The sequence below is a fragment of the Bombus impatiens genome, unplaced genomic scaffold, assembly GCF_000188095.3.
Source record: "Bombus impatiens unplaced genomic scaffold, BIMP_2.2 scf_0506, whole genome shotgun sequence".
Lineage (NCBI taxonomy): Eukaryota > Metazoa > Arthropoda > Insecta > Hymenoptera > Apidae > Bombus > Bombus impatiens.
In genome coordinates this window covers 12,163-37,597 of record NT_176925.1, presented here as the reverse complement: position 1 = coordinate 37,597, position 25,435 = coordinate 12,163, and the positions used below count along the sequence as shown (strand labels likewise).

General features: G+C 35.3%; 1 protein-coding gene across 6 annotated transcripts in view; it reads right to left on the bottom strand.

Moving 5' to 3' along the window:
- Positions 1 to 25,435, bottom strand: part of LOC100741435 — a 53,204-nt gene that overhangs the window by 15,613 nt on the left and 12,156 nt on the right. For 3 of the 6 annotated variants that reach the window (XR_004462043.1, XM_033321834.1, XM_033321835.1), the window contains exons 2-6: positions 23,421 to 23,719; positions 10,871 to 10,954; positions 3,540 to 3,812; positions 2,227 to 2,262; positions 1,226 to 1,453 (exon numbers count right to left, since the gene is read on the bottom strand). Coding sequence is in view for 5 of the 6 variants with exons in the window: in XM_033321834.1 (XP_033177725.1) it covers positions 1,226 to 1,453; positions 2,227 to 2,262; positions 3,540 to 3,812; positions 10,871 to 10,954; positions 23,421 to 23,719 (920 nt within the window). In the remaining variant the exon portion in view is untranslated. The remainder of the gene's footprint in view (positions 1 to 1,225; positions 1,454 to 2,226; positions 2,263 to 3,539; positions 3,813 to 10,870; positions 10,955 to 23,420; positions 23,720 to 25,435) is intronic. The other 3 variants (XM_033321836.1, XM_033321837.1, XM_033321838.1) reach the window with 2 other exon arrangements.

Here is a 25,435-nt window from a genome sequence, read left to right as displayed (position 1 = left end):
ATACAAGTGATTTATGCGACGTTAAATGATCGAAATAAACAAAAAAGAAAGAAGCTTTCATTTCATTGTCAGTTTAATAACAACATTTTAATAATTGTACTTATAACTATTATATTTTAATATTAGTACGTTCTTGACGACAATTGCAACGTTAATAATCACATCCTTGATAACTACGTTATTAATAATTATATCATTAAAGATCGAATGAAAAACTAGTTATTCGGACTAGAATACCTTTCTAAACTTGTTAGCTGCTAACACATCCACTTTTGGTTCTGCAGTTTTACCAAAATCCAGAGACTTTCTAAATTTTGGTACATAGGAGAAAGAAGCTATAAGGAGATGAAAATAATGAGATTGAGTGAAGAAGACACAACGATGGTTACGAAGGAACGACGTCGAATACGTGCGATTATATATAAATAATTACGAGGATGAGTCAATAATTACATTCTTCTATGTTGTATTTTAAATTATATTGGATTAAATTTCAGATAGCATCTGCTTGCCCTATGTTTGTTGATATTTGGATTTTTGTTAATATATCATTAGCCCATGTACAATAAATCAGATCGATTGTCGAATGTTATCCTTGTTCGACCAGTATATCAAACGGAAAGCGAATTTGTTTTTGTTTCGCGTTTATAGTACAACCAGACTGTGGATTTATGGGAAATTTGACGGCACAAAAATACACAGAACGCACGTAACAGGCAAAAATATGTAAATAAACCCAAAACATAGTGCTCGTTGTAATATTCGACAAATAAAACAATCTTGTATCTATGAAGATAATATAATTTTACAAAATGGATTTATATCTCATGAGAGCAACGAATAAATTATAATACAAACCGTAGAATAGATCAGAATTACCAAAATGATAAGAAATTTTTAGTAGAAAACTTACTAGAATCCATAGTCTATGAATTTAAATAAATTAGAAAAATAATTAAATTTTTATTATTTTAAATAAACCGCGCCCTATCTATATTAACGTTCCAATAAACTTCATATTTTTGATAATTATTCACTCAGCATCGTATAATTAGGATACAGCTCGTACGCGAAAGTGTTAAGAATTTTTCTCAAAATTCCTTACAGTTAAAGCAGTTTCACACTTTTCAGTGGATAAACAGCGTTTAACGGATGTTCCATAGATATGCGTGCAAAGATGGACAATTGGAAAGGGATCGACGAAAAAGCAAAATAACGAGCATACCTGCTGAATACGAATTTTTCTATGCTTGGGCACTGTGTCGTTTAACGTAACCCTGCTACCATCGTTAAAGGGACGAACGTCCTTTAACGATTCAACACTCGGTGACGCGTCGCCAACGTTACGTCCGACTTCACCGGAAGCGGACTTTTTCACTCTATTTCCACACTTCTCCGCAGCTTCCAGTGGATTCACGTACAGATTACTGTCTGCTTCTTCGGTCAAATCGCCCTGTGAAACAGCGCAGTTGGCATAAGATTTTCCCTATAGATTTCTGTAAGATATTCTGTATCATTGACAGTGTCAGGCATTTAAAATTGGTATTTTGAAATATTCGTTAATTTATTAAAAATGTATTTCAAAATGAACAAATTTATTATGCGATAGGTTTAAAATTGATCCAATCGCTCTTTAATCTTTTCGTATGTTTTATTCATAGGAATATTATTGTTGATTTAACGTACGTCCAAAGGATGCGTATCAAATATAGAAAGCGTAATAGAATGCTCGCAAAGAGTATCGGTAAATATATAAACATGCCAATAAATATATATTTACTAAAGAAATTAATAATAAAATAACGAAACCAATGACATAATAATTCGGAATGTTGTTTCTTACATCTTCTTAAACAATAAAATACATTCGCAGAACAATTTTCTTCAACTGAATTTTATCGCAAATTTGTGTCGCCATTCCATTTTCAAAAGCTCACTCATATATTTCTCTAAAACTAGTCAAATTCTTCTCTAGATTGTAGGCATTTTAGGTTCAGGGAAATCCTAAACTACTCTTGCCTTCATTCGAAGCAAATTTTTAATTCTATCTTTCAAGCTACGTCTAGTAAATAAATTATTTACAATTTTATTCAAACGTGTTAAAACGTCTACCGTAAGGTAAAAAAAGAAAAGTATTCTAAATCGAAAGTTTCAGCATTGTCCGCACTACGATAAGAACTAGCTCGTTCGGCAATTTCTCGAGTTAAGTGATAGTTAGCGTTGTACCTTATTGTTATCCGCCGAATGACCAGCAGAAGAAACCTATGGTAATTAGTATTCGTTCTCGCCGATGAAACAGTCAGCAACGCAACAATATGCGCAACATGTTACAATAATTTTGTGCGTACTGTACGATAATATACGGAGACGAAGAGGAGAGCAACGTTATACGTTAATTATGGTTAGAAATTCATGCAGAATCGTGTAACAAGAAAAGTATTAAAAAAAAGCAGCAGAAAAAAAGAAAAAAGGTAGGAAAAGTGCAAGCATTAATCAACATCTTATTATATACGGGAAAATAAACAAAGAATAAATAAAAAAAAAAAAATAGAAATAACGTGACACACCGCGGATACGTACAGTTACTCGTATTTAATATTCTGACACAGCAGTATCTCTGTATTTGCTGTGTGCTTATTTGTTAATAAGAGCGGATTTAGATATCGCGTTGCTTATTTTGCGAAAATATGAATGACTTATCGCAGCTTGAAAATACGCAAACATTTTCTTCCTAACGACAACGTTTGCTCTTTATATTTCCCAACGATATCTGCTATGATCGATGCTAATATAATTGAGCAATTCAATCGCGGTTTAGTATACCATATGAAAGGAATATAAAGAATATACATTTTCTAAAATGATAAATATAACGGAAGAAGCAATTTATATAGCGGAAGAATAAAACGAAAGGAGGAAAGGGAAAGAGAAACGGATAAACCGAGGAGAAAAGCAGAAGTCACGGAAGTTTACGTGAATTCAAAGAATATAGGAAGATTTACGCTACTTTAAGAGAACAGTCACTTTCTTCTTATTTAATATTTTATACTACTTTTCTCTCCGATAAATTACGATAAAATACAGTAGGAAACGTTATTAGCTGAGTTATCCTTCATGAAAAAAAGTATTCTTTTCTTTACGTGACAAGTTGAATTTCTTGGTGTATTATAAAAACATCCGCGTTAATTTCACTCGACGTTCATTATACAAGACAATTACGCAAAATAAATGCGGAACGCGCATAAGTATTAGCGTGACACGAACCTGGGTGTTCTGTTAAAATTGTTTGTTAAAGATCTAATTAAACGGTATCGTTAGGACGAAACTGTTTACGTGATTTCAAGCCATGATAAATTGTTGATATTCTCGTAGAGCGAGCTACGCTATGTTTGGATCATCCTCTCTATTATTAACGAACCAACAAATACGGAGACAGTAACGTGTCTGAATATTATTAGTACGAGCGACTGTATTTCAGTGAATTGAATTCACGAATTCAATTGCCCAGATTCTCGCGGCCAATCGATTCCATACTATACCTGCGAATGAGACGGATGCGTTTGACAGCTGGCATACGTATCAGAGCTGTCTACGCTTCCTTGCTCGTTGTACGTTCTGCCAAAGCTGGGGACATCCACCGGTTGTGCCGGGGACGGTTTCGTTTCCACGGCGAAGATCTGCTGATGCGCGATCGGTTCCATCGACATGATTCCTCCGGATCGCATCGACTTCATCTCCTGGCAGATGGGATTACGAAAGTCGCTGGTCGCCAGTGGCATTATATCTTCCGCGTCTCTGAACTCTTTGTATTCCTAGAAATACGACCAAGGTGAAAAGTCTCGGTTTGTCGAAGACGAACCGCCGCATAGCCAAGCGTCGTCGCCTTCAACATCGCTGTGATCCTAAAAATTTAACATTAAACGGCGCGTCACTCGTCGATAAATGGTTGTAACGTGAATAGACTTGGAACTTCGTGCGATCGTTGATTTAACGTTGTTGCGTTCTTTGGATCATCCTCTATTTTCGACAAAAAAAAAAAAAATGTTCTTTTATTATTAAAGTGCGAGTTGATATTATAATTATTCGCGAAGCAGTTAATTATGGTATTAGCATCGTTATGTTAGTCAATAGACGATCGATAAGACAAATATACAATGGTAGTACGCCTCTTTGTATAATTGTTGATTTAACCTTGCTGCGTTCTTTGCATAGTTTTTCATTAAAAAAAAAGTTTTCCTATCGTCAAAATGCGAGAATGACTTAATATTATAATTATTCGCGATGCAGCTAATTACAATATCGAAATTATTTATTACGTTAGTCGATAAATAATTACAACAATATACAATGGTAAAATGTTTCTTTGTATGGTTGTTGCGTTCTTTAGATCATTTCCCATTAAAAAGAAAATGATCTTTTATTATTCAAATATGAGAGCGAGTATTTTACTTCAGAGAATTTTATTTCAACGAAAATAAGCAATTAAGACGAAGTGTTAAAGTGTATGCGTTTTCTGATGAACCAACATTCTGGCACATCTGGCACAATGTCAGAACAATCAAATATACAGAGAATGATCCATGACAAAAGAGGTAATTTTGACAACAGCACGAAATGTCGCGAACAAAATTGGCAATCAATGAAGAATCTATCGATGTAAAAAATTTCAAGCGTTATTCTTTTTTTAACAAAAACTAGAATTACTTTATGGTTTTTTAAATGATACTTTCTTTATCAGATTATCCTTAAACTCGAGAAAAAGGATAAATTCAACGATATGGTAACATTGTCATTTCAATTATCCGATACCACAATAATATATTAATTTATTTCTAATCAACGGAATCAATAACCGACCTGATTACATCGATGTGACACATGTCATCGATATGAACATGTTCGTTTGTTGAGACCGTCAATATTATGTATCAACATTAAGATGGAATTCGCAAATGGTAATTCAGAAATAGATTAAATTATTATTAAATTATCGTAGCATCGGACAATTAAAATAAAACGTATCACCGTATCGTCGTTAAAATCTACATAAAAAAAAAGGAAAACAAATCCGTCTTTCCGTATAGCTGAAAAATATGTGCTATTTAAAATATACAAAATCGAAAGTAAACCGCAATAGAACGATATAAATATAATTTTTATAAATAAATATAACACTTTCGAATCTTTTTGTACCAATAAATTCTTCGTTTGATATCGGTCGACTTTCCTTTTGAAACATGTTCCGTGTTAATCTCGCCAAAAATCTTGACTCGCTGCGGTATCCTCTACGTTTGAGAGGAAACGTTCCATCGAATAGCACAATTTCTCGTCTCGCTTTTATGTAAAAATTCTTTCCGAGGCATTAAAAGCTCCTCTCGTTATTGAAACAGAGGAGCGAAATCTAGCTGCAAGAATCTAAAGGACTACAGCAGCGTTAAATCGACAACGTAGTCGACGAAAAGGTCTTTCTTTCGCAGGTCTTCGTAATAACGTTTGAAAGTAGCTCGAACAGCCCTTTGCACCGTTTCTCTCTGTCTTCATCAATCTATCGCTCTACAGGCTAAAAAACTAGTTTAAATTGATCAGAGTGTAAGAACGAGTGAAACGAATTGCTCCGGGCTCCGTTTAACGACGATAGCCGCGCTCGTTTAATTGAAAAAGTAGTCCCTTCGTGTGCTGTATGTATATACATGTATTAATAGTTAATGGAGAAAAAGGAAGAAAACTGGTATCGTGTGCTGGCTAAAATAATCGCTATCTATACGTATAACGTGACCTTTCTACTTTCCGTATTATATACTCGCCTGATGCGGTCCAGAATTTTCGCATTTGCACGATCATTAAGTAGATTAGAGGAAGACGGTACATATACAAGTACATATACATGTGGGCCTGTAATAAGGTGCGGAACTTAAGAAAAACAACGTTTGCAATTTAGTTAGTCGTATTCCCAAAGCTTGCCACAACTGTCCTAATGGATGCAACAAGTCGTAATAGTATAGTACATTCAGAGAATCATTGCAAAATCTGTATATGCTGTTATCGTGCTTTGTTAGTCTGAGTAGTTCTGTTTCTAAAAAAAGAAAGAAAGAAAGAAAAAAAAGAAAGAAAAAGAACAGCATGCTGAAAAGATGAAAAGTGAAACAAGCGTGTATTGCCGAACCCGTAACACGATATCTTCAAGCTTTCGTATTATACGAAATACTCTGTGTTTCTTCGATGTTTTCTTTCTGTTTTTCTTTCGCCTCGGTTTCTCTTTTTGTATTTTTTGACTGAGATCGTGTAGCGGATTCGAACGATCCATATTCAGATCGTCGTTCGTAGAAAGCGTACATTCCATGGTTCAAATTTTCTGGTTGGAAATGATTCACCCGGGTTTACCGCGAAAAGATTGAAAACTGGAAAAATGATCAACTAGAGAAAAAGAGAGAGAGAGAGAGAGAGAGAGAGAGATGGAAAAACGTGGTCAATTTGAAGTGGAAACTGTACGCTCTGGAAATTGGAAAGTGACGATTGTATACGTGTAACAGTATCATTTATTGACGAAATTCGAGCATTGCCTTTTATTTGGCCACCAGCTCGCGCAACAATGATCTCGTTTGAAATTAAAGCAATGTCAGAGTCTCGGACCATCGTTAATTAAATCGAAGCTATTGCGGAAATTCATACGCGATTTTCTGTCGCACGAACTTCGCTTGTTCAAATAAAACTTGGTCGCCGAGATTTTAATAGCATTACGTGACCAAGTGTAGCAGCTGCAGAATCGCATTCGTCGTTGTCACAGCTGTCGCATTTGTTTCACATGAGATTACCTTTTTTATTCGTGTAATTTCGAATCCTATTTTTCGTTAAATGACACAGAGAATGGGATGCAATCGTTTGAAACAGCGTTTCCCGATTGTTGCTCGATTGTAACGTCGTTGAGCGATTTGCAGTAGCTCGCGAAAGCATTCGAACGTTTATGGAGATTCTTTATAACTACAGTCAGTACGTACTTGCGCGTACTCGTGAAAATGTTTGAACGTTTACTGTGGACAAATTTTACGAGTATGTCGCGTGTGTTGCGCGAAATATCTTGAAATTTCACTGACGCTATAATGAGACAAGACCGTCGTAATTATAAGGTCGCAATTTCCTTAATACTTGAAATCAATCTGGAAACGTGTAGAAAAGCTACAAGAAATTAAAATATAAATATATGTATATTTAATAAAACTTATTTGGTAAAAAATTAGTATACGGTACGAACAGTTGTTTTATTTTTCTAACTGGTGCTAAACATGGTTCCATTAGATAACGAAGCTTATCGATAGATCGCTGATTTCTATGCGTTTGTGCAAAATTTGAATACGTAGAAATGTACAGAAAGCATATAATAATATGCGTGCAAAAATATAATAGAATACTCGTTATAATTTTTAACAAGTAAAACGAATCTCTACTTAACTTCTATTTCTTTAATTGTGTCTATAAAAATATAAATTCTCATAAAAATTGACAGTCCGTTTATTAATTGTACAGAAAATTTTCTGTTCAAATAATCTCGCGATCTCTGTGAGGTGTGTGTTTAGCGAATAACAGCAAATATTTTATAACTTCTATATATTCTCAATTCTTAGATTTTATATAAATATATTCTCCAATTTTCGATATATAATCATAGCCTTATCTCATCACAGTGCTTGTAAAGCTTCAAGAAGTTTTATATATTCATATTGAATATTCACAAAATATTCATAAAAATGTTCTACAGTATACGTTTTAAATAATTTCATGCCTCATTCTACACGCTCCGCGTAAATTAATTTTCTTTATTCGATCGATTGTTGGTCGATGAACACTTAAAGATATGTAGACATCAATCTCTTGCAAATTATATTCAACGATCTGTAATCGTTCAACGATTTAAAGATATATCGAAAAATACATACCTGTACAATCAATCAACCACGTACACCGTACGTATAGGAATACAATGTATTCAGCGATTGTATCTCATTTCATTGTCACTGTGTTGCGTTGTAAAGAAAAAAAAAAGGAAGCAACAGATTGTAAGTAACATCGTGCGATCCCTGCAAGATATCGTGACTAATAATTTGCTAAATGAAAGTGCAACTCGTCGACAAACACGATCCTACGTGACGTTTGCTAATTAATCAGGTTGTATATACCATTTTAGTTGATCATGCCACGGCACGATGATGAGGTGAATGAAAGTCTATTGTATGCGTGTCTGTTGCTATCTGCAGCCAATGAGCTAATGAAAGGGATCAGTAAGTCAATCAATGTCGTTCGCTTAAGACATCCAGTCGTCGTGTGAGATAAATGTCATTGAAGCAATAATATCCTGCTTCCAGGAGGTGAACATTTCCAAGGAAGTTAGTTGGAATTTCGAACGAGAATGTAGAAACGAAATAGAGGACTCGTTCAGTTGATCGATACACGCTTCTGTTTAGAGGGACATCGGACAAATTGAATTTATATAGTTAAACAAAAATATTACGAGTAAATAATGGAATAAAAATTTGAGATTCCATTCCAGGCGAAATCTACAACAAAGCGAATGAATTTCGCCTGAAATTGATCGATCAATTGTTTGCTCAGTTATCGCGCACGCCAATTCAAAAAGTTATTAAACATTCGGCAGTTTGAAAGCTAGTAAACGATAAGAATGAATTGAAATAGAGAAAATTACATTTATACGAGAGTAGTTGTCCATCTCAGAAACGAACGTCTAGTCTCATGTGGCTAGTAATTAGCTTGAAACAAATTCACAAAAAATGACATGCTTTTATTTTTGTTACGCGAGGATCCTTCCTTAAAATAACAATAACGTGAATGTTGAACGCGGATACAGCAACGTGGAAATAATTTATATACACGCTGCATACCGCGTTATTGGTCTCGTTGCGAAATCACCGGAAAATCGTGAATAGTACGAAATAATGTATCGTGTAAAGTTGGTACGTCGTAGCGAATATTCGTTACGGAAGCACTCGAAGTGAAATGTGTTCCAGTCGGAGCACGGCGTTTCGTGTCAAGACATTTGTCCGAATCGTTAACAGCCTGCAAGCAAATTGCTTGAACACGAGTAAATTCTCTTTCGTTCTAGCCTACTCGTACGATTGCCAGCGTGATTCATGCACGACACTAGCGTGCAAACTTTATGTTCGTTTGAAACTTGAAAGCAGGAAATTATCCATCGGAGAGAAAGAAAGAGAAAGTATAAATCGGTTTAAGTAAATACTATATAGTAGGCATGTGCGAATAATTCGAGGATGCAATTTGAAATGTTTTACAATTATTGCAATTCTAACAAGAAAGTACAATTCACGATACGTTACGAAAAGATGAAGAAAACTCGTTGCGCTGTTAATTGGATAGAGCATATCATCGAAGAAGAAATAAAAAATAAGATTTTGGTAATCTTAGTAGAACATGTACATTAGAAATTAATTAAAATTTACATAAAAGGCTTGTTAGCAAGTTATTGTAACAACGATTCCAAGCGTTGTTAGAGAATAATCAAAGAATTGTTAAGTTATTGGAAGAAAATAATATTTGTACTTTTTTATAATGTTTCTCTTTAAGTTTGTTCCTTTTTTTATTTTTGAAACAGAGAAATATTAATTACTTCATAAGGATAATACAAAAAGAAACTTCAATTCGCAGATACCTAGTACTTATAATATGCCCAACGATTAGTGTACCCAGTTTCACGGGCAAAAGTATGTACGTGTCGTACATGTATCTTAAAATGAGTTTCTGTATGAATCAAATCAAAGACAAATTTCAAACATCCATTTTTAACCCTTTGTAAACCTGAATATTGCTCAGGCTTCCACAATTTTAAATATACTTATCGTTCCCATTTATAGTAAAGACTCATGATATGTATATAAGATTACACAGAGACGAATATTCGTTGAATCGAGCTTAAGAAGCTACCTACACTTAAAAAGTATATCTGCATTTGACATTTCCTCTGGCAAACTAAAAGTAATTTTAAAATTAATTGTTTAACATACATGTACGATCTTAAGAGTCGCGTAAATTTCATTTAGAACCGTTGAAAAATAATTTCTATAATAGAGATAATTTTTATGGAACGTTCTTGGAGATAGGATTTTCCGAAATCATATAAATTTTCTATCCTTTTAATTTTCTATCGCTTAAGCTCTTCGACTCGAAGCGATCGCCTAGCATCGCTAAGCAAGCTGTTGCTCGCCGGATAAACTTGTTCGTAGGGCAGATTATAATATTTTCTATTTAGGATCAGGTGAAAGGAGTTGGTGTACGGCCAGAGCCAAAGGCATCGTGTTTCGTTCAGTGGCGTGATTTCGCTCCCGATGTGAAGCACGATGACGATGCCCGTGCCTTGACCTACAAAATTGCGAGTTTACACGCAAGTCAAATTAGTGCAGGAGCTACGGTTGCGTCTAAAGCTTTTGAATGAACTGGTATCGTGTCAATGGAAAAGTTGTGCTCTGTTGAAGGTGAAGGGGGGAGGCAGTGCATACACCCAGTGGACTATACATACGTACAAAACCGTGCATCGGCTGTAGTAGAACGTACAGTAGTAGCGGACAGATAAATAAGAAGCCAGGGGACAAACGTATACTACCACCACGCGCGATAGTATGTGTTCTCTATCGATCAGACATCGCTGGCTAAGGCACAAAGCAGCAAAGAGAGATCGTAACATAATACAGATTTCAAGACGAGACGAGAGAAAGAAAAGAAAAAAAAAAAAGAAAAAAAAATATGAAGAGTGAAAGAAAGAATGTTAGTCCCCTTGGTCCCAATTCTCTCGACAGCCCATTGGTGTATGTAGTGCCGCCTAAGGAAGAACGTTAGTGATCGTAAATACCTTCGTAGTACAAAAGCAACACTCGAATTCGCTAGGTATTTCATCATTTTTCTCGAATTTTCTGCTGTCTTTTTTCTCTTCATCCTACAATGTCACACACACAATTTCCTATTTTACTTTCCGTAACACACGGGGCTCGCCCCGCTCGGACGCGATCGAATCATTTCGCTCTTGCTTCGCCTTGTCCACGGGCAAGAAAATTCCATTTACGGCGAATATTACGTCGGTGAAGTAACGTCGTTCTATCGGTTCGATATCCTTCATCTAGAAGCATATTCTTTTAAACAACTAGAAATTTTCGAATGGAAAATAGGATTAGCAAACTTTCAACAACGTTCTGACTAGAAATTTCATCTGAATTCGTCGTCATGTGTCGTAATGTTTTTGTTTTGAACATTGTAATGTTAAAGTAGTTTTTCATAACATTTGTCTTAATTAATATCTGTTTCTCTTTTTCCTTTTTGTTAAAAGACGTTTCGATACGAAATAATTCAAGCGCATCTCGAACGAGCGAACATGTAATTAATCCTTTGAAGCACGCATTCAAGAAAAAAAACTTCTGTGTGATATTAGTTACCTTGTTTCTAAGCGAACAACTGTATCACGAATAAAAGTTTTCGCAAGAAGCGTCGATCATTGAATACAGCCACCGCGCCGGTAACCTCTGTTCCTCGTTATAAACAAAGAGGTCCTTCAATTCTTTTCTTTTCCTTTTTTTTATCTTATGGAGCACCCTTTGACAACGGTGCTTCAAAGGCTTAAACGAGAACAGGAAACGAGGCAACGTATGATCACGTGGAGCCAGAGAGAGAAATTTTTCGTAGCCGTGGGTGAAAAGGAAAATGTATCACGATTGTATGAATCTGTTAAAGAAAGGACGTTTTGTAATGCGTGAAATCAATTCATAAATCGTGGTATATACGATATTTTTTTCTTTTAGGTTTCTCTTCAATGAAAATGACAGTATGACTTTTTTTTTAAATCGAAGATATAATAATTCTAAACTTTGGTTAAGTTACACGACCTTGCGTCTAAAGCATTCTCTTCTTTGCACGTTATTATGAGAATAATAAATATGAAAAGAATCATAGAAACATCGATTGTCACAAGCCGTTAGTTTTATTTATTAGGTTTATTTCTAGTAGTTTTAGTTTAATGAGACTACACAAGAACCAAACAAAAACAAAGAGAAATAAAGAAGATGAAATAAAGCTTGATATTGAGATAGGTATATACATATATACAATTTGAGAGTGATTTCTACTTATTAACTCTGTGAGAGACCGCAGCAGAAAACAGAAAGCAATACGATGTTTTTAAACACTCCCCCATAGACATAATATTTATTCTTTCATTCATAGAATGGTAGCGTTTGATGTTCGGCAAATGTATTAGCTATTGTACGTTAAAGAACATATTGATCTAGTCGCTTATTTTCACTACTATCAAGACTTCAGCAAATATTCATTTCCATGTGTATATTTACTGCAGTAACATTAAAAAAGAATTAGTTCTATTAATAACATTTTCAAACGCAATGAACTAAACTTTCAACTCATAGATCTTGCTTTGTGTAAAGTGAATCCATAGATAAATATACAGAAAGTCTCCGGTTTTCTACCGGTAAATTGTTAGCGCATAATTTACAAGTTAAAATAAGAAGGAAATACTATACAAAGGTTGAATGCGAAATTGTAGGAAAATGTTCAACACTACTTGAAATAAATACAATTGTGGAATGCGAAAGGTCAATAATCATATCTGAATTCACATTATATTCTCTATCTTGAAATAGATGGCGGATTACATAATATCCTTATATCTATATCCTAATATCTTTCACGTTTCACCCTGAAAGCTACGTAGTTGACGTTGACGCACAGCTTGCGTCCCTTTTAACTATAAAAGGATAAAAAGACAAAAGCTCGTCTGAGGATCTTTATGCATTTTGTGGGCAATTTGAAGGTGCAGGAATGCGCACAATACCAAAAAAAATCATTTGGCTGAGTGAAACAAATCTCTGCGTAGATTTCACTTCTTCAGTTGTACTTCTAAAAATATGAATTTCTATAAATATCCACAGTCTAATTATAATAATTATTATCTTACGTTATACCTACATATGTTACCTACATACGACAGTACATGCAACTGCGATTCATCTCTTTTCTCATAAGAAAATAGACCATTCTAGAGGGTTAAAATAAAATGAGATAATCTATTTTGTATAATCTTCAATACCACTATTTATGAATCGGTGGGCTTGTTTAATGATATATGAAGTGTAATGATGTGTTCATCGAGGTACGTATATACCGAGTGACAGTGAAACGCATCGTAGTGAAAAGAAATTAACATCGTGTGTGGACGGACGTCACAATTGCTTTTCGTTACTTACGCGAGATCAATTGATCGCAATTATAGTTTTAAAACGAACCGTCCCTCGAACCTGCTGTCCTGTATGTCTTTACGGAAAGAAGAGCGACATTTAACCCTTTCAGATTCACTGCGTTCGATCGTGTGCCTTGTTAATTGTTAATATACAGATCTGAAAGGGCTGACATGAAATTAATAAACTCCGTTCGTTATCTAGAATAACATAAAGACAAAACGTTATCGATACGTGGTAAATTAAACTGACATGTGAAAAGAACGAATATCACGAAACCTCGAAGTCGACGTAATGCAGTAATTTTTTCGAACAGCAGTGTAAAACATTCTCCACATTCTATTCTTTTTAAAATTGTAATCGAGTTTATATTATTTCAATGAAAAAAAAAAATATGTCTTCCATTCCATTACAATTTCCTCGAAGTCAATCGAAAATGTATTTCACCGATCGTCTCTAATCCGAATAATTAATTCACCGACCAACTTCGAGGTTTCATTCGATAACCAGACAATCGATCGAATTATAACCCTTTGAGATCAGATTTAAAGTTAATTTTATTCAGTTACAAGAAATTTTTTTATTTGATATAAGAATGGACGTGGAGTTGTGTCGTATTACAATGAAATACGAGCTGAAAGTTCGAATATGACAATGGAAATTACAACTGCCCGATAAGTTCAACGATTCTGTTACGTTCGATTATTTCATTCTTACAGCCAGTATTATCAATGTATATGTTATTGTTAATTATATGTACAGGCAGTGTTTAAGAGAACCGATTTTCATCAAATATCGAATCTTAATGTCTCATACCTACCGAAATTTTTTAATATATTCGTTATCATACGAGAATTCCTAATGTTCACCTATTTTTTCCAAGAATTATAAATATCAATCCTTTTTTTTTTTTATTCCTTTTTTCTTTTTCTTCTATTTCTTATATCACTTGTTAAACGTTAAATTGAGCGTCAATACAATTTTCCTGCGCGCTGTTCATCAACGATAGTAATTAAATACACGCTATTTACTTATATAGTCTATGGAGAGTCTATCACGGATAAACACGTTGTCTCCGTAAGAAGTAGCGTTTCCTAATGAATTTCGCGTTATAGTTCTGCTTAAGAATATTTAGAACCTCGAGAAACCGCGTTCCAATATACATTGCATAATCGATCGACGTACGCAACTTTATCAACGAGTGAATTATAATTGCCCACTTTCGACGATCGGAACTAAACGAGAACACGGGTGTCAGAAGAGTAATCGATGCTAAAAGGCGTGATGCGACATTGATGCTATTTAAAAGATCGAGCCAGAGCACGCGTTTCTCTTCGGCGTGTCTCGCTAAATGTATATTGCGTTACAAATTGAAATTAGTATCACCCAACAGATGGTAATAATAGAGCTGAGCAGAATGGCCGCATATGGGGGACGTATGCATATAACGTGCATTTAACTAAATTTCCAGGTGTATCGTGTTTCTAATCGAATAATAAAATACACGTCTATAATCATACAAAGTAATCGTACACGTGGTTAACAAGCACGACCGAGCAACGAAGCAGTCTAATCAGGGTATATGCTCTAGTTACAGCTCGTACACCTCGAATGCACCATTGATCTGCAGCATGATTACAGTCGCTACTGCCAAAAAAGAAACAAGAGAAAATCAATAAACTTTCCGATAACAAATGAAACAGACGAGAAAAAGAAGGAGAAGTAGAAAAGAAAGGGAGAGCCAAGTTAGTTATACGCTACCGTTCACAAGTATTTGGACGTTTGGTGCAACTCAATCCGAATGTTCAAATACTGTTACGTTTCCAAAGATATTTTGATTTTGTTCATAGATTTTGTTATATTTTCAAAGATACGATCGAAGAACGTTTCTCAATAGTTCGTTCTTTACCCGGTCTCCTAACTGGGGTCATTTGACAGTGGTTATATAGAAGGTGGTTTAAATATGGACTGGCATTTTTATTTCAGGACTTATTGGCAAATCTGTTGGAGATTTTTAAGAGGTGACACTTCGATGTAATATATAAAACACGTTTGCTTTGTGACACGAAGTTAAAACAAGCTGAATGGACGTAATTCATTCATAATTTATAACTAATAGCACAAATACGTAATTCAGACTGTATAGTTGAAGTAATAGTAAAAACGTTGATTCTTAAAAGTTCAACTAGCCCATATTAATACTCGAGCCTGTGTATTCGGGTCATCTACTCTTATTCCGCTTTTAAACTAAAACAGAAAGTATATCTGCATCGTTCTAGGGTTTCACGTTTGTCCGTGGTAGATGTTTAAGAGTTTAAAAATCGTATAAACTTCAAGAGTGCGATTAGAAACGTTTCTCTCGCTCCGTGATCCCAAGATTTTCAACAGACACGGTCGAAGTCACTCAAACTCGGATGTCTGCGCGGGACAAAAATTCATTCACATTCAAAGATCGTGAAGCTTAACGTGTGACTTAAAAGAACTGAATATTCGTTTACAAAGTAAAAATTCGTACTCTTTACAACAGTAAGACACACTTTCATTCTTTAATTACGTTCTTTGGAAAAATCGAATCAGGATAGTTAAAAACTAAGACAACGAATTCTTGTTCTTTTATTTATACCGATTAACTTTATTATTTTCATCTACTAACTTTGTACGATTGCCTGGCATAAGATCAGAAGCCAAAGTTAGATTAAACGCTTTCTCTTGAAATACGTTTTACATATTTGCGAAAAGTATCCAAATGAACTTATAGACGATAGCGTATCCGCATAATTCAAAATGCTGAAAAATGAAAAATCCTTCAACGAAGAAACGCGCGTAGGAGAACAGGGCATGAAGCGGCATGACACGATGAAAAATAGAAGAAACAGAACGGAGGGGCGATCGAGCGTTAGAAAGAAGACAGTAAAAACGTATCTCTGAAAAGTGCAATCACAAAAGCGTTCCGCGCTTTTCTCGGATCGAGCACGGCAAGGTCCGACGTCCAAGTACCGCGGCCTCACACCCCCGGATTATCGTCCATCGTCACGCATTTTCTTTCTCGTCTCTCGCACTTCATCGTTTTCATTCTGCCGTTGCCTTTCTCGTGGCTGCCAGTTGCTACGAAAACTTGCGGAGTTTCTATCTTGTCGGACGTTGCCAGGAAAGACCGTTTAGATTTCTCTTGAACGCGCAAAACTGTTTCCCGTGTACATCTTTCGAAAACTTTAAATCCTTCGTTTCTATCTTTTTCTTTTCATTTTTCTTTTTTTTTCTTTCTCTGTTTTTTTTGTTAATCTCGTTTTTGCTCCTTTTTTTCCCCGTAACTATTTTCATTCGTTAGTTGCTTTTACAGTTCTCTCTGAGAGGATCGAACCCGATTCGAAGATTCAAAGTTTCGTGGATTTTGCTCGATTCTTTTCGACTGAGCGACCGACACACACAATGCACATGCAGCGAAAGAGAACGAGATTCGGCAAGGTCCGACAGTAGCAGGTAATTCGTGTGTGTGACGAAAGTTTCGGCGGCTTTGTTCAACGATGGTGGTTCAATGCGCGCTGTCGGACATTGCCTGTAACATACCGACACGAAATCCGTCAGAAAGTTACCGCCAATGGTGAAAGAATGGATCTGAACTCATCATTGGCTCACGAATTGCGGCACGCTGCTGCCTGCAATAATCTTTCTTCCTACGCACACTGTGGGCCATAAGTATTTCAACGTTTCGTATTCTCCCGTGTTAACTTAAATCGGATACCTCCCGCTGCTTTTGTCTCTTTAGTTATTTTATTATAAATCTGTTAATTCATTCGTTCGTTGCTTACAACGTGAAATATTCAAATTTCAAATAGTAAAATTTGCTGCAGCTCCTCGATAATTGCAACGAGTAGGAAGGTCCTGATACTTATGGCCAGCACTGCGCTTTATCAGTTTCCCAATTATATCATTTTCTTTCTACCTTTATCGGACTTTTCCTCGAGAATCGTTTAACCACCGTTCGTAAACCTTTTCTTTTTCGTTTTTTAAAAACAGTTGCCATTGATCGCGCAACCAACACTTGCATTCCGAAAGATACCCGCGAGCAATCGGCTTGAAAAGTGAAAATAGATCGTACTATTGCAGCCAACTGCGTAAAACGTAACGGGATTGCGTAATCCAGTGTGAGAAATTAATACTGCGAGTTTAATGAGTATAATAGTTTAGAGCGAAGTCGTTGCTGTCAGATAACGAATTTCCTATCAATAACGAATAACAACGAAGTAATCTTTACAAATATTCAAACGAAACAAACATTTATCCTTTGCGATTGGTATAGAAAAATTGCACGTTGCAAATCTATCGTCTTATAGATTCAGTAGTGTAACTACTCCCTTACGTGTAACTGATACGATCGATTGAATTATTTTGTAGTTGCACTGCTGAACGTATTTACGCTAATTATACGCGGTACCGAGGAGAAGTTATCTGACCGCGTGATGCGTCAACGTTTCTCCAACGACTTGTCGAAATTACAGAACATCGAGTGCGCAAGTTTTTGTGGATAAAAATTGGTAGAGCGTGCGGAGAACCTAAAAGGGACGTAGTTCGATTGAAATTAACATTTCCACGACACGAACTGCGATGGCATTATTCGATTACGTGGTGTATTATTTCTGTGTTCCGCAGAGTTAGTTATCGACGGCCGTACGTGATAACGATCAACGAAAGAAAGAAATTCTCAGACCAACTGATAAGAAACTGAAGGAACATCGAAAGGTCTATTGGCATACCTAGAATCTATGTGAACAGAAAAAAGTGAAACAAGTTAGTATCTAATTGAAAGAAACACATCGACGACTACGTTTTAACAGTTTATCCTGCTTTGGTGTGCTTTGAAAACGTGATCGCTGGTGCACTGTATACACGTGACGCACACACGAATCGTGATCGAGAACCTCCATTTACAGAAATTCGTATAGCTGCCTAAGTTTCGGTGCCCTGCGTGTTCTCTGTGTTCTAAAAGAAAAGCACATTCATTCATTCGTTATTGATAAGCGAGCATTCCAGGACCGCAGTGATGTGCGAAAGGAGCACTGCCAGTCGAAGGATAAGATCCGATTCGACGATGCAATCGTTAGACCGGCGCGTTTCCCGACGAAAAAGCACTTGGACGACACGTTATTGCATTCGATGGAGCCAATTTTTCACTCTACGCGGTCTTATATTATCTTTTTCTTTGATCGATGTCTTCACTGTCCTTTAATCTTCGTGATATCCTCAATCCTCTCATTTATCAACACTCGTCTCTCATTTCAGCTCGTAAGTACTTATCTATAGCAAGCTCTATCTTTTTATTCAGTTTTTTTTTTACTCGACGATTGCTGTGTAATTCACTGGATGGAATTCATTTGCAAAGTTCTTATCGATCTTTCTTTTTGTTAAACAACGTTAGAAAGGATAGAAGCCAATATAACGTGAAAAGATCGTGTTATGATGAGAGGATTAGTGTTCTCAATGACTCTATCGTCTTCGGTTCATCGAACTTCCAATGTTTGTACACTGCTATTTACAAATTACCACGATTACTTACAAATGTATGTTGCAATCAATTACACACACGTGTTACATCGTACGTAGCAACGAACGTTCGACGATAGCTTTCAGAAGAATCGTTAATTCGCGGAGAAATAAAAATCCGAAGAGTTACAAGTTCGATGAATCGAGGATACGCAATTGTTAAAGGATTACTGAATTCGAATAGCGTGGACGAGTAAAGGGGAAAGCGAACGTCAAGGGAAGTTAATGTCGTTTCTTTCGGGCTCCGCAGATCGTCGGTTCACTCGCGAACTAAATGAAGGAAAAAAAAAAAGAAAAAAAATCAATCGCGTAGATTTTATCTGCCGAGAGGCGGTATGAACGGTAAAACTCTCGGAAAGAATTTGTCGGGAAAACACGCGACCAAGTAGAGTTAAAATCGAAAGTTGCGCAAACCTTTATTCGGAACCTCTATACCTCACAGTATCAAATTATTCTTCTATATCACGATATTTCTCTTATGTTTCGTTATCTTACTATATTTTGCACGTAACTAGAAGACATTTAAAAAAAAAACAATATTCACAACATTTTATATAAACTGTATACATATGTATATATATGTTTATTGGTCTACATGAAGTAACAGATTGCAAAATCGTGCACTTTTTATCTGAAGATTTTTACGGTAACTTTATCAGCACTGGTAGGTATAGATGCGTTTGTATAAAGAAGAACTCTGTATTGTAGTAGCATTTCTGTTAATTTTGTATGTATCGTACCGAGCAAGGTTGACCATTCTTTCCGTGAACGTACATGTTTCGTACAATTTTGTATTAAAAATATGTAAGCGGAGAAACCGTTTTTACGGAGAAAGTTAAGAACGAAGAAAATAAATGGTGACCAAGCTCCGTATTCTAACATACGCGATATTGTTTCAATGTGTTGTCACCGAGTAAATATTATAATTTCCGCAAACGAGGCTATTCGAAACATTGGCGAGAAAGATTCGTAAAGGAATGAAATATCCCATCGAAATTTAAGCCACATACAAAACTGTTGAGGGGAATATTTACTCGTTTTGTGTTCGTGCCAGACCTGATTTCGAGATTCTAGCAGCAATTTCGCTGACACGGATAAGAAGGTAGACACAACTCTACGGGATACCGGATCAATTTGTCACCGGTATCCCGTAAAAAAGAAAAGAAGAAGGAAAAATCAAGCAGACACACATAGATAAAAAGCTGCACATCGAGCGGATTTGGTCTCTTTTCTTTTCTTTCCTTTCGGCGCTCGACGTGCTTTCTTTTCTCACGAAAGACCAAATAGAAAAAAGAAAAAAAAATAAAAAGAAAAGGAAAAATGGAAAAATTGTTTCACACTAGGCGTGCTTGGGTACATCGTGTCATTCTGCCATTGTAGACGTATCGTTGCAAATTTATTACTTCACTAGGGCACGGCGGTGTGAAGAGACAAACTTGTGCCGTGGCTATTCGACACCAACGAGATTACATCGATTCCAAACAAGAACGATATCATTGGATGCACATTCGTTCAAATAGATATTACATCGAGGAAAAAGCAGCGGTTATACTTGATGCATACATGTATGGTAGATAGTAAATGAATAGAAAAAAAAAAGATAAAAAATAAGTCTTGAGATAAAAGGAACGGTGAGTGTGCTCGATATAAATATACAACACCTTTGTTTTTTTTTTTTTAATGCTTTCACACACACACACGGGTAACTTTTATATTTGGAGAATATGCGTCAGTCTTGTACAACGCTTTGTATGTTAACACAATGGCAGTTGTTTTTGCGAAAACGATACTTTACACTAACATTAACTTACGGTATTGGTTTATGTTTTATAACTTATTTACATACACATATATGCATATACACATACAGGGTTTCCTTTTTAACATTTTACATATTATCTGTATTGAGTGAATAACATATAGTGATAATAAATATTTGGAAAATATTTTTTCCATAGTGAATTCCTAAATGACTACTAAAATGTTTCGAGTGGAATTATATATTTGATTTTCGTCATTATATTGTTGAACATATTAAAATGAATTTCGTAAACATAAAATATACGTATTTTTATTTAAAATTAACAAAATTGATAAATATAGAACGTTGCTTGAAAATCATTACTAGAGCAGTAGTTCATGAAAATCAATTAAACTAAAGCTATTAATTGGATTCTGCAAAAGAACGAAATATTGCTTGAACATGTATTAAAAAAAAATATAGTCTTTCGAGTTTAGCATATATAAATTATACTATCGTATATTAATGTGTTTAATCCTCATTGATTTTATTAGACCGGGGATAAAGTGAGAAATGTTTTCAACGTGCTGTGTTTGTACGTATATACACTGTTCAAAAATAAACTGAGCGAAAAAGACAAGTATTATTACTTCCAATATCATAAACTAGATTACTTTGCGAATAGAAGTATCATTTTCAGTTTGATGAAAAGAAAGTATACAATTTCATTAAAAAAAAAAAAAAACAAAGCTACGTTAGCTTCGTAGCGCGATGGAAAATGATATTTTCAAAATGTTCATTATCGTCAAACATTATCCAATCGACACAGATAAATTTCAATTTGTAACTTCTTTCTGTTACATTGATTTCTTGCAAAAGGTTGGAAAAAAATCGTTCGAAATATTAGTATGAACACTCTGTAGGTATACATACATATATTATTTGTTATATGTAAAACAGTATCTTTTTTATTGAAATTAACTGACAAAGTATCTGTGAAAAGACTCTTCGTAACAGTAAACAGAACAGCGAATGGGACGATATATGTCTCGAAAGTATAAGATATACATATCATCCTTGGGTCTGATTAAAATCAGACTCTACTACTAGTTTGCATCCAATGTGACCGCACTGACGTTCTGATAGTCGTGCCTTTAGTAGCCATGTGCGGATACTAAAAATTTACGAACGATTCTATCCTTACAGACGGGCTCGAATTTCCTTTTTATCGGATTTAACATAGGTGTTAAGGCTATATATTTAACTTTTTTCTACGTTAGATACATTGTTTAATTAATGGAATAATTAAATATTAGTTAACAACGAGTACAGACGCATATCATAACGAAAGCGTCATAAACAAACTTTTACGTAGCAATCGATCAACTTCAATTTATAGCAAACAATTAATTTGTATTTGTCAATTTATATCGAGGTATAAATTTAGAATTTGAAAATTATTAAAAAGAAAAATTATACGAATAGGTATACAATCTGATTGTATAAGATTTACCATTTGCTTCTAAACAAACTATCAATTTTGATTACCTTTATATTCGAGACACATTAGAAAATATATTGGAAAATGTAGGAAATACAAGTATGAAATTCTAAAATCATCAAAGAAGAAGAATTTCTTAAACAGATGTGTACAATGATTTTATTACCTTTTTTGCGTTTTTTACTTACTCTATCAGCTGCTTATTTTTGAAAGAGATGTTATTACGATTATATCACACTCGGCGACGCTATGGTTTCAGTAAACTACGAAACTCATTTCAAACGCAAATTGCTATCAGAGAGCGATAGGAAGCGAAGAGATTGTGCAAATAAACAGAAACTCATATCCGTTGAGAATAATCGTTAAACACGAAACACATTGTAGATATCTCGAAATGATCATTTGAATTAGGTATATTACGTTCATCTGGCTAAGTTTATCTTATTATTTTTTAATTAATATATCGCATATTTATGCAGGGTGTCGCGTTATGTTATCATTCCGACGCAAGTGATAAAATCTTTAATTCGAGAAAACTGTCGCGAAAAATTTGTGGAGTATTTAAAGGCGCAAAAGTACGCACAGAGTTCGTAATACACAAAAATATAAAAATAGAATATGTAAATAAACTACTTGAAATTTGATTTAAAAACAGAGATGAACTACTTAAATTTCATTTCTTTAGAAATTTTCATAGTAAAATCCTCTACATAAATACAATTTGCTTGTTCAATTCGAAGTGAAGAACGAAATAATACAAACGCTACATGTTCTGAAACATTTCTTCGAACAAAATGTAATTCCACAGATAATTGCGAAACGTGGGAAGATTTATAATGGAGCACGCTGTATTTTCTCCGCGTGAAATGCAACTCGCGAATAAGATTAAAAATTACAAATTCTCAATAAAAAATAATCAAAGAATTCCCCGCTCCACTCGAAACAGGAAACTAGACAAAATCGGTTGAAAGCTGTCATAAAATTACACGTCTAAAGTATTTCGAACATTTTCCCAATATAAAATATATTCGAGGGATAATTACGCTGGAAATCTATAGACAGACTTGGCTCCTGCAGATTAACGTAGAGATCAAATTCCATCAAAAAAGATTATCTCCAACTTTACTTACTCCGTTCAAAACGTAACGCCAACGATTCACAAAGAACATGACTGTCAACTAACATGCGTGACACCGTTTTGCTAAGATCCAACGAAAATCGAGCCCAGTCCGATCGCGGTAACATGAAACGCCCGTGCAAGCCTAGTCTTCAGGCGCGCGCGCGCGCACACACACACACGCACAAAATAAAAGGAAACACATAGGAAAATCATACATCATAACGAGGACTGTATAAAAGGTGTGACGACGTGACTTACGCTAGGTGTGGTATTGCCTTGGTTCACGTGCTGGGCTGGTACATCGTCGTGAAAGTAATCGTCGTTCTGAGTTCCGGGTACGCTCTGAGCAAAGTCCAGGAGACGACGGTTCGGGCTGTCCGGTGTGGTCGGCAGATCGTTAGGCAAATTTGGGAAGCAGGACGAGGCGCTGCGCCGATGTCGCGAGAGACTGTAATGCTCATAGTTACGATAACAGCCTGGCCCGGTCTGGGCAGGACCGCGTCCGCACGCGGATTCTCCCTCGGTGCTGTTACCATCCACGCCGGACATATTGTGACCTGGAAACAGGTTCCGCGTCCGTTCTGTCTTTCACAATGCCGTAATCGGTAATCAACCTTGACGCAAGAATAGGCGAGGATTCGCTCCAACTTTTGCACTCGTCCTCGACAACGTACTCCAATAGAGAAAAAGAGAGAAAGAAAGAGAAAAGAAGGGAGAGAAGAGGACAGATAGACAGATAGATATGTATAGAAGGTGTGGAAGAAAAGAGGCATGCAGCGGTATTTTTTCGATGAACGACGCTTTTTTTTGCTTTAACAAGTAGGCTTGGCTCGATTGTATACGAATAATGGGAATTAAATGTTTCGGCTTGGTCCGGCGTGGTAGGCTGGTCGTTAGGTGGATCAGAAGCATAGCAGGACAAGTATATGGCAAATCATAGATACCAGCGTATTAGCGAGCTTTACGTAGCACGATTACGAAGAGAATTTTGTCCCAGTTGCAATTTATGTACAGCATATTTTCGTTGATTGACGTGATTCCTTGCGCCGAATGTTTAGGTATTCGTTGATGAGATATGCATTTGACGCGACTTTGAAAGCAAAAGTAAGACGATTCTTGGCGTGATCTTGTACTTTGATACTCTTTTGTGATTGGTACGTCTTGTTTATATGTTGATTTCAATAGAATGAATTTTGAAAGCAAATGTAAGACGATCGTTGGATACTTTTCGATACTCAATTATCAAAATTCAAGTTTCTGTTCTTTCGGGGAAAGTATTACAACGTCTTGATCGATTATTGTGATTAGCTTTCACGATCGAATGACACATTCATACTACATGTGGCGTGTGGTAATTTTTTTTTGCTTATTACAAGTTATGAACTAGAACATGTGCAGCTTTTCATTTTCATTCATTTTAATTTCATTTTTGTTCGTTATATTAGCTATAGTGCTTATACGTTTCGTTCAGAAGGATATGATTCTCATCTGAAAAACTGAATTCTGATAATTGGTGAAAATGATCGGTCACTTCGAATAATTTACAAAATTTTCATATTATACCATATGTATAATTTACGAACAAAAGATTGATCTTCGTCCTAATCGATTCCTCACACGAGATCTCTTTCTAAAAATCATCTTAATTTTGATTCAAAGATTTAACTGCAATTTAAAAAGATCTTTACTTTAAATGTTCAAATGTACCATTTTGAGAATATTTTGTACATAAATGTGTTCCATGGTATCATCAGTGTTCTGATGTATTTATTCCCAATCGTATCTAAGATCAATATTATTTCATGAATATAAAACAATTTTAATTACAGAAAGAACAAATAATTAAATAAATATATATATATATACACTTGTATTTTTTGTTGATATCAAACAAACATACTTGCTAAAAATAAAATTCTTATCAACGTTCGAAATATAAATCATCGACAAAGGTAATATCGATATAAACGATATCAATAAATTTTAATAGTGTTTGCTCACCATCCACGCCGGACATCTAACGATTTGGCAAGAGGCTCGATGTCCAGTTCGTGCGTTTTCTCGCACCTTGATAAGTTTATCAATTATGGCGCAGGTGCGATAACAAAAAAAGATGACTGATCGTGCTTAGTGTGTCAGGTGTTAGTTATCACTAGAACTCCGAATACGGTCATTTTAATACCTATTTTCATATTTTTTTTTTTTGCCACGGAATATTGATGTTCAATAGGTTTGTTAAAATATTGCAGATACAAAGATTTTGTAACTGCACT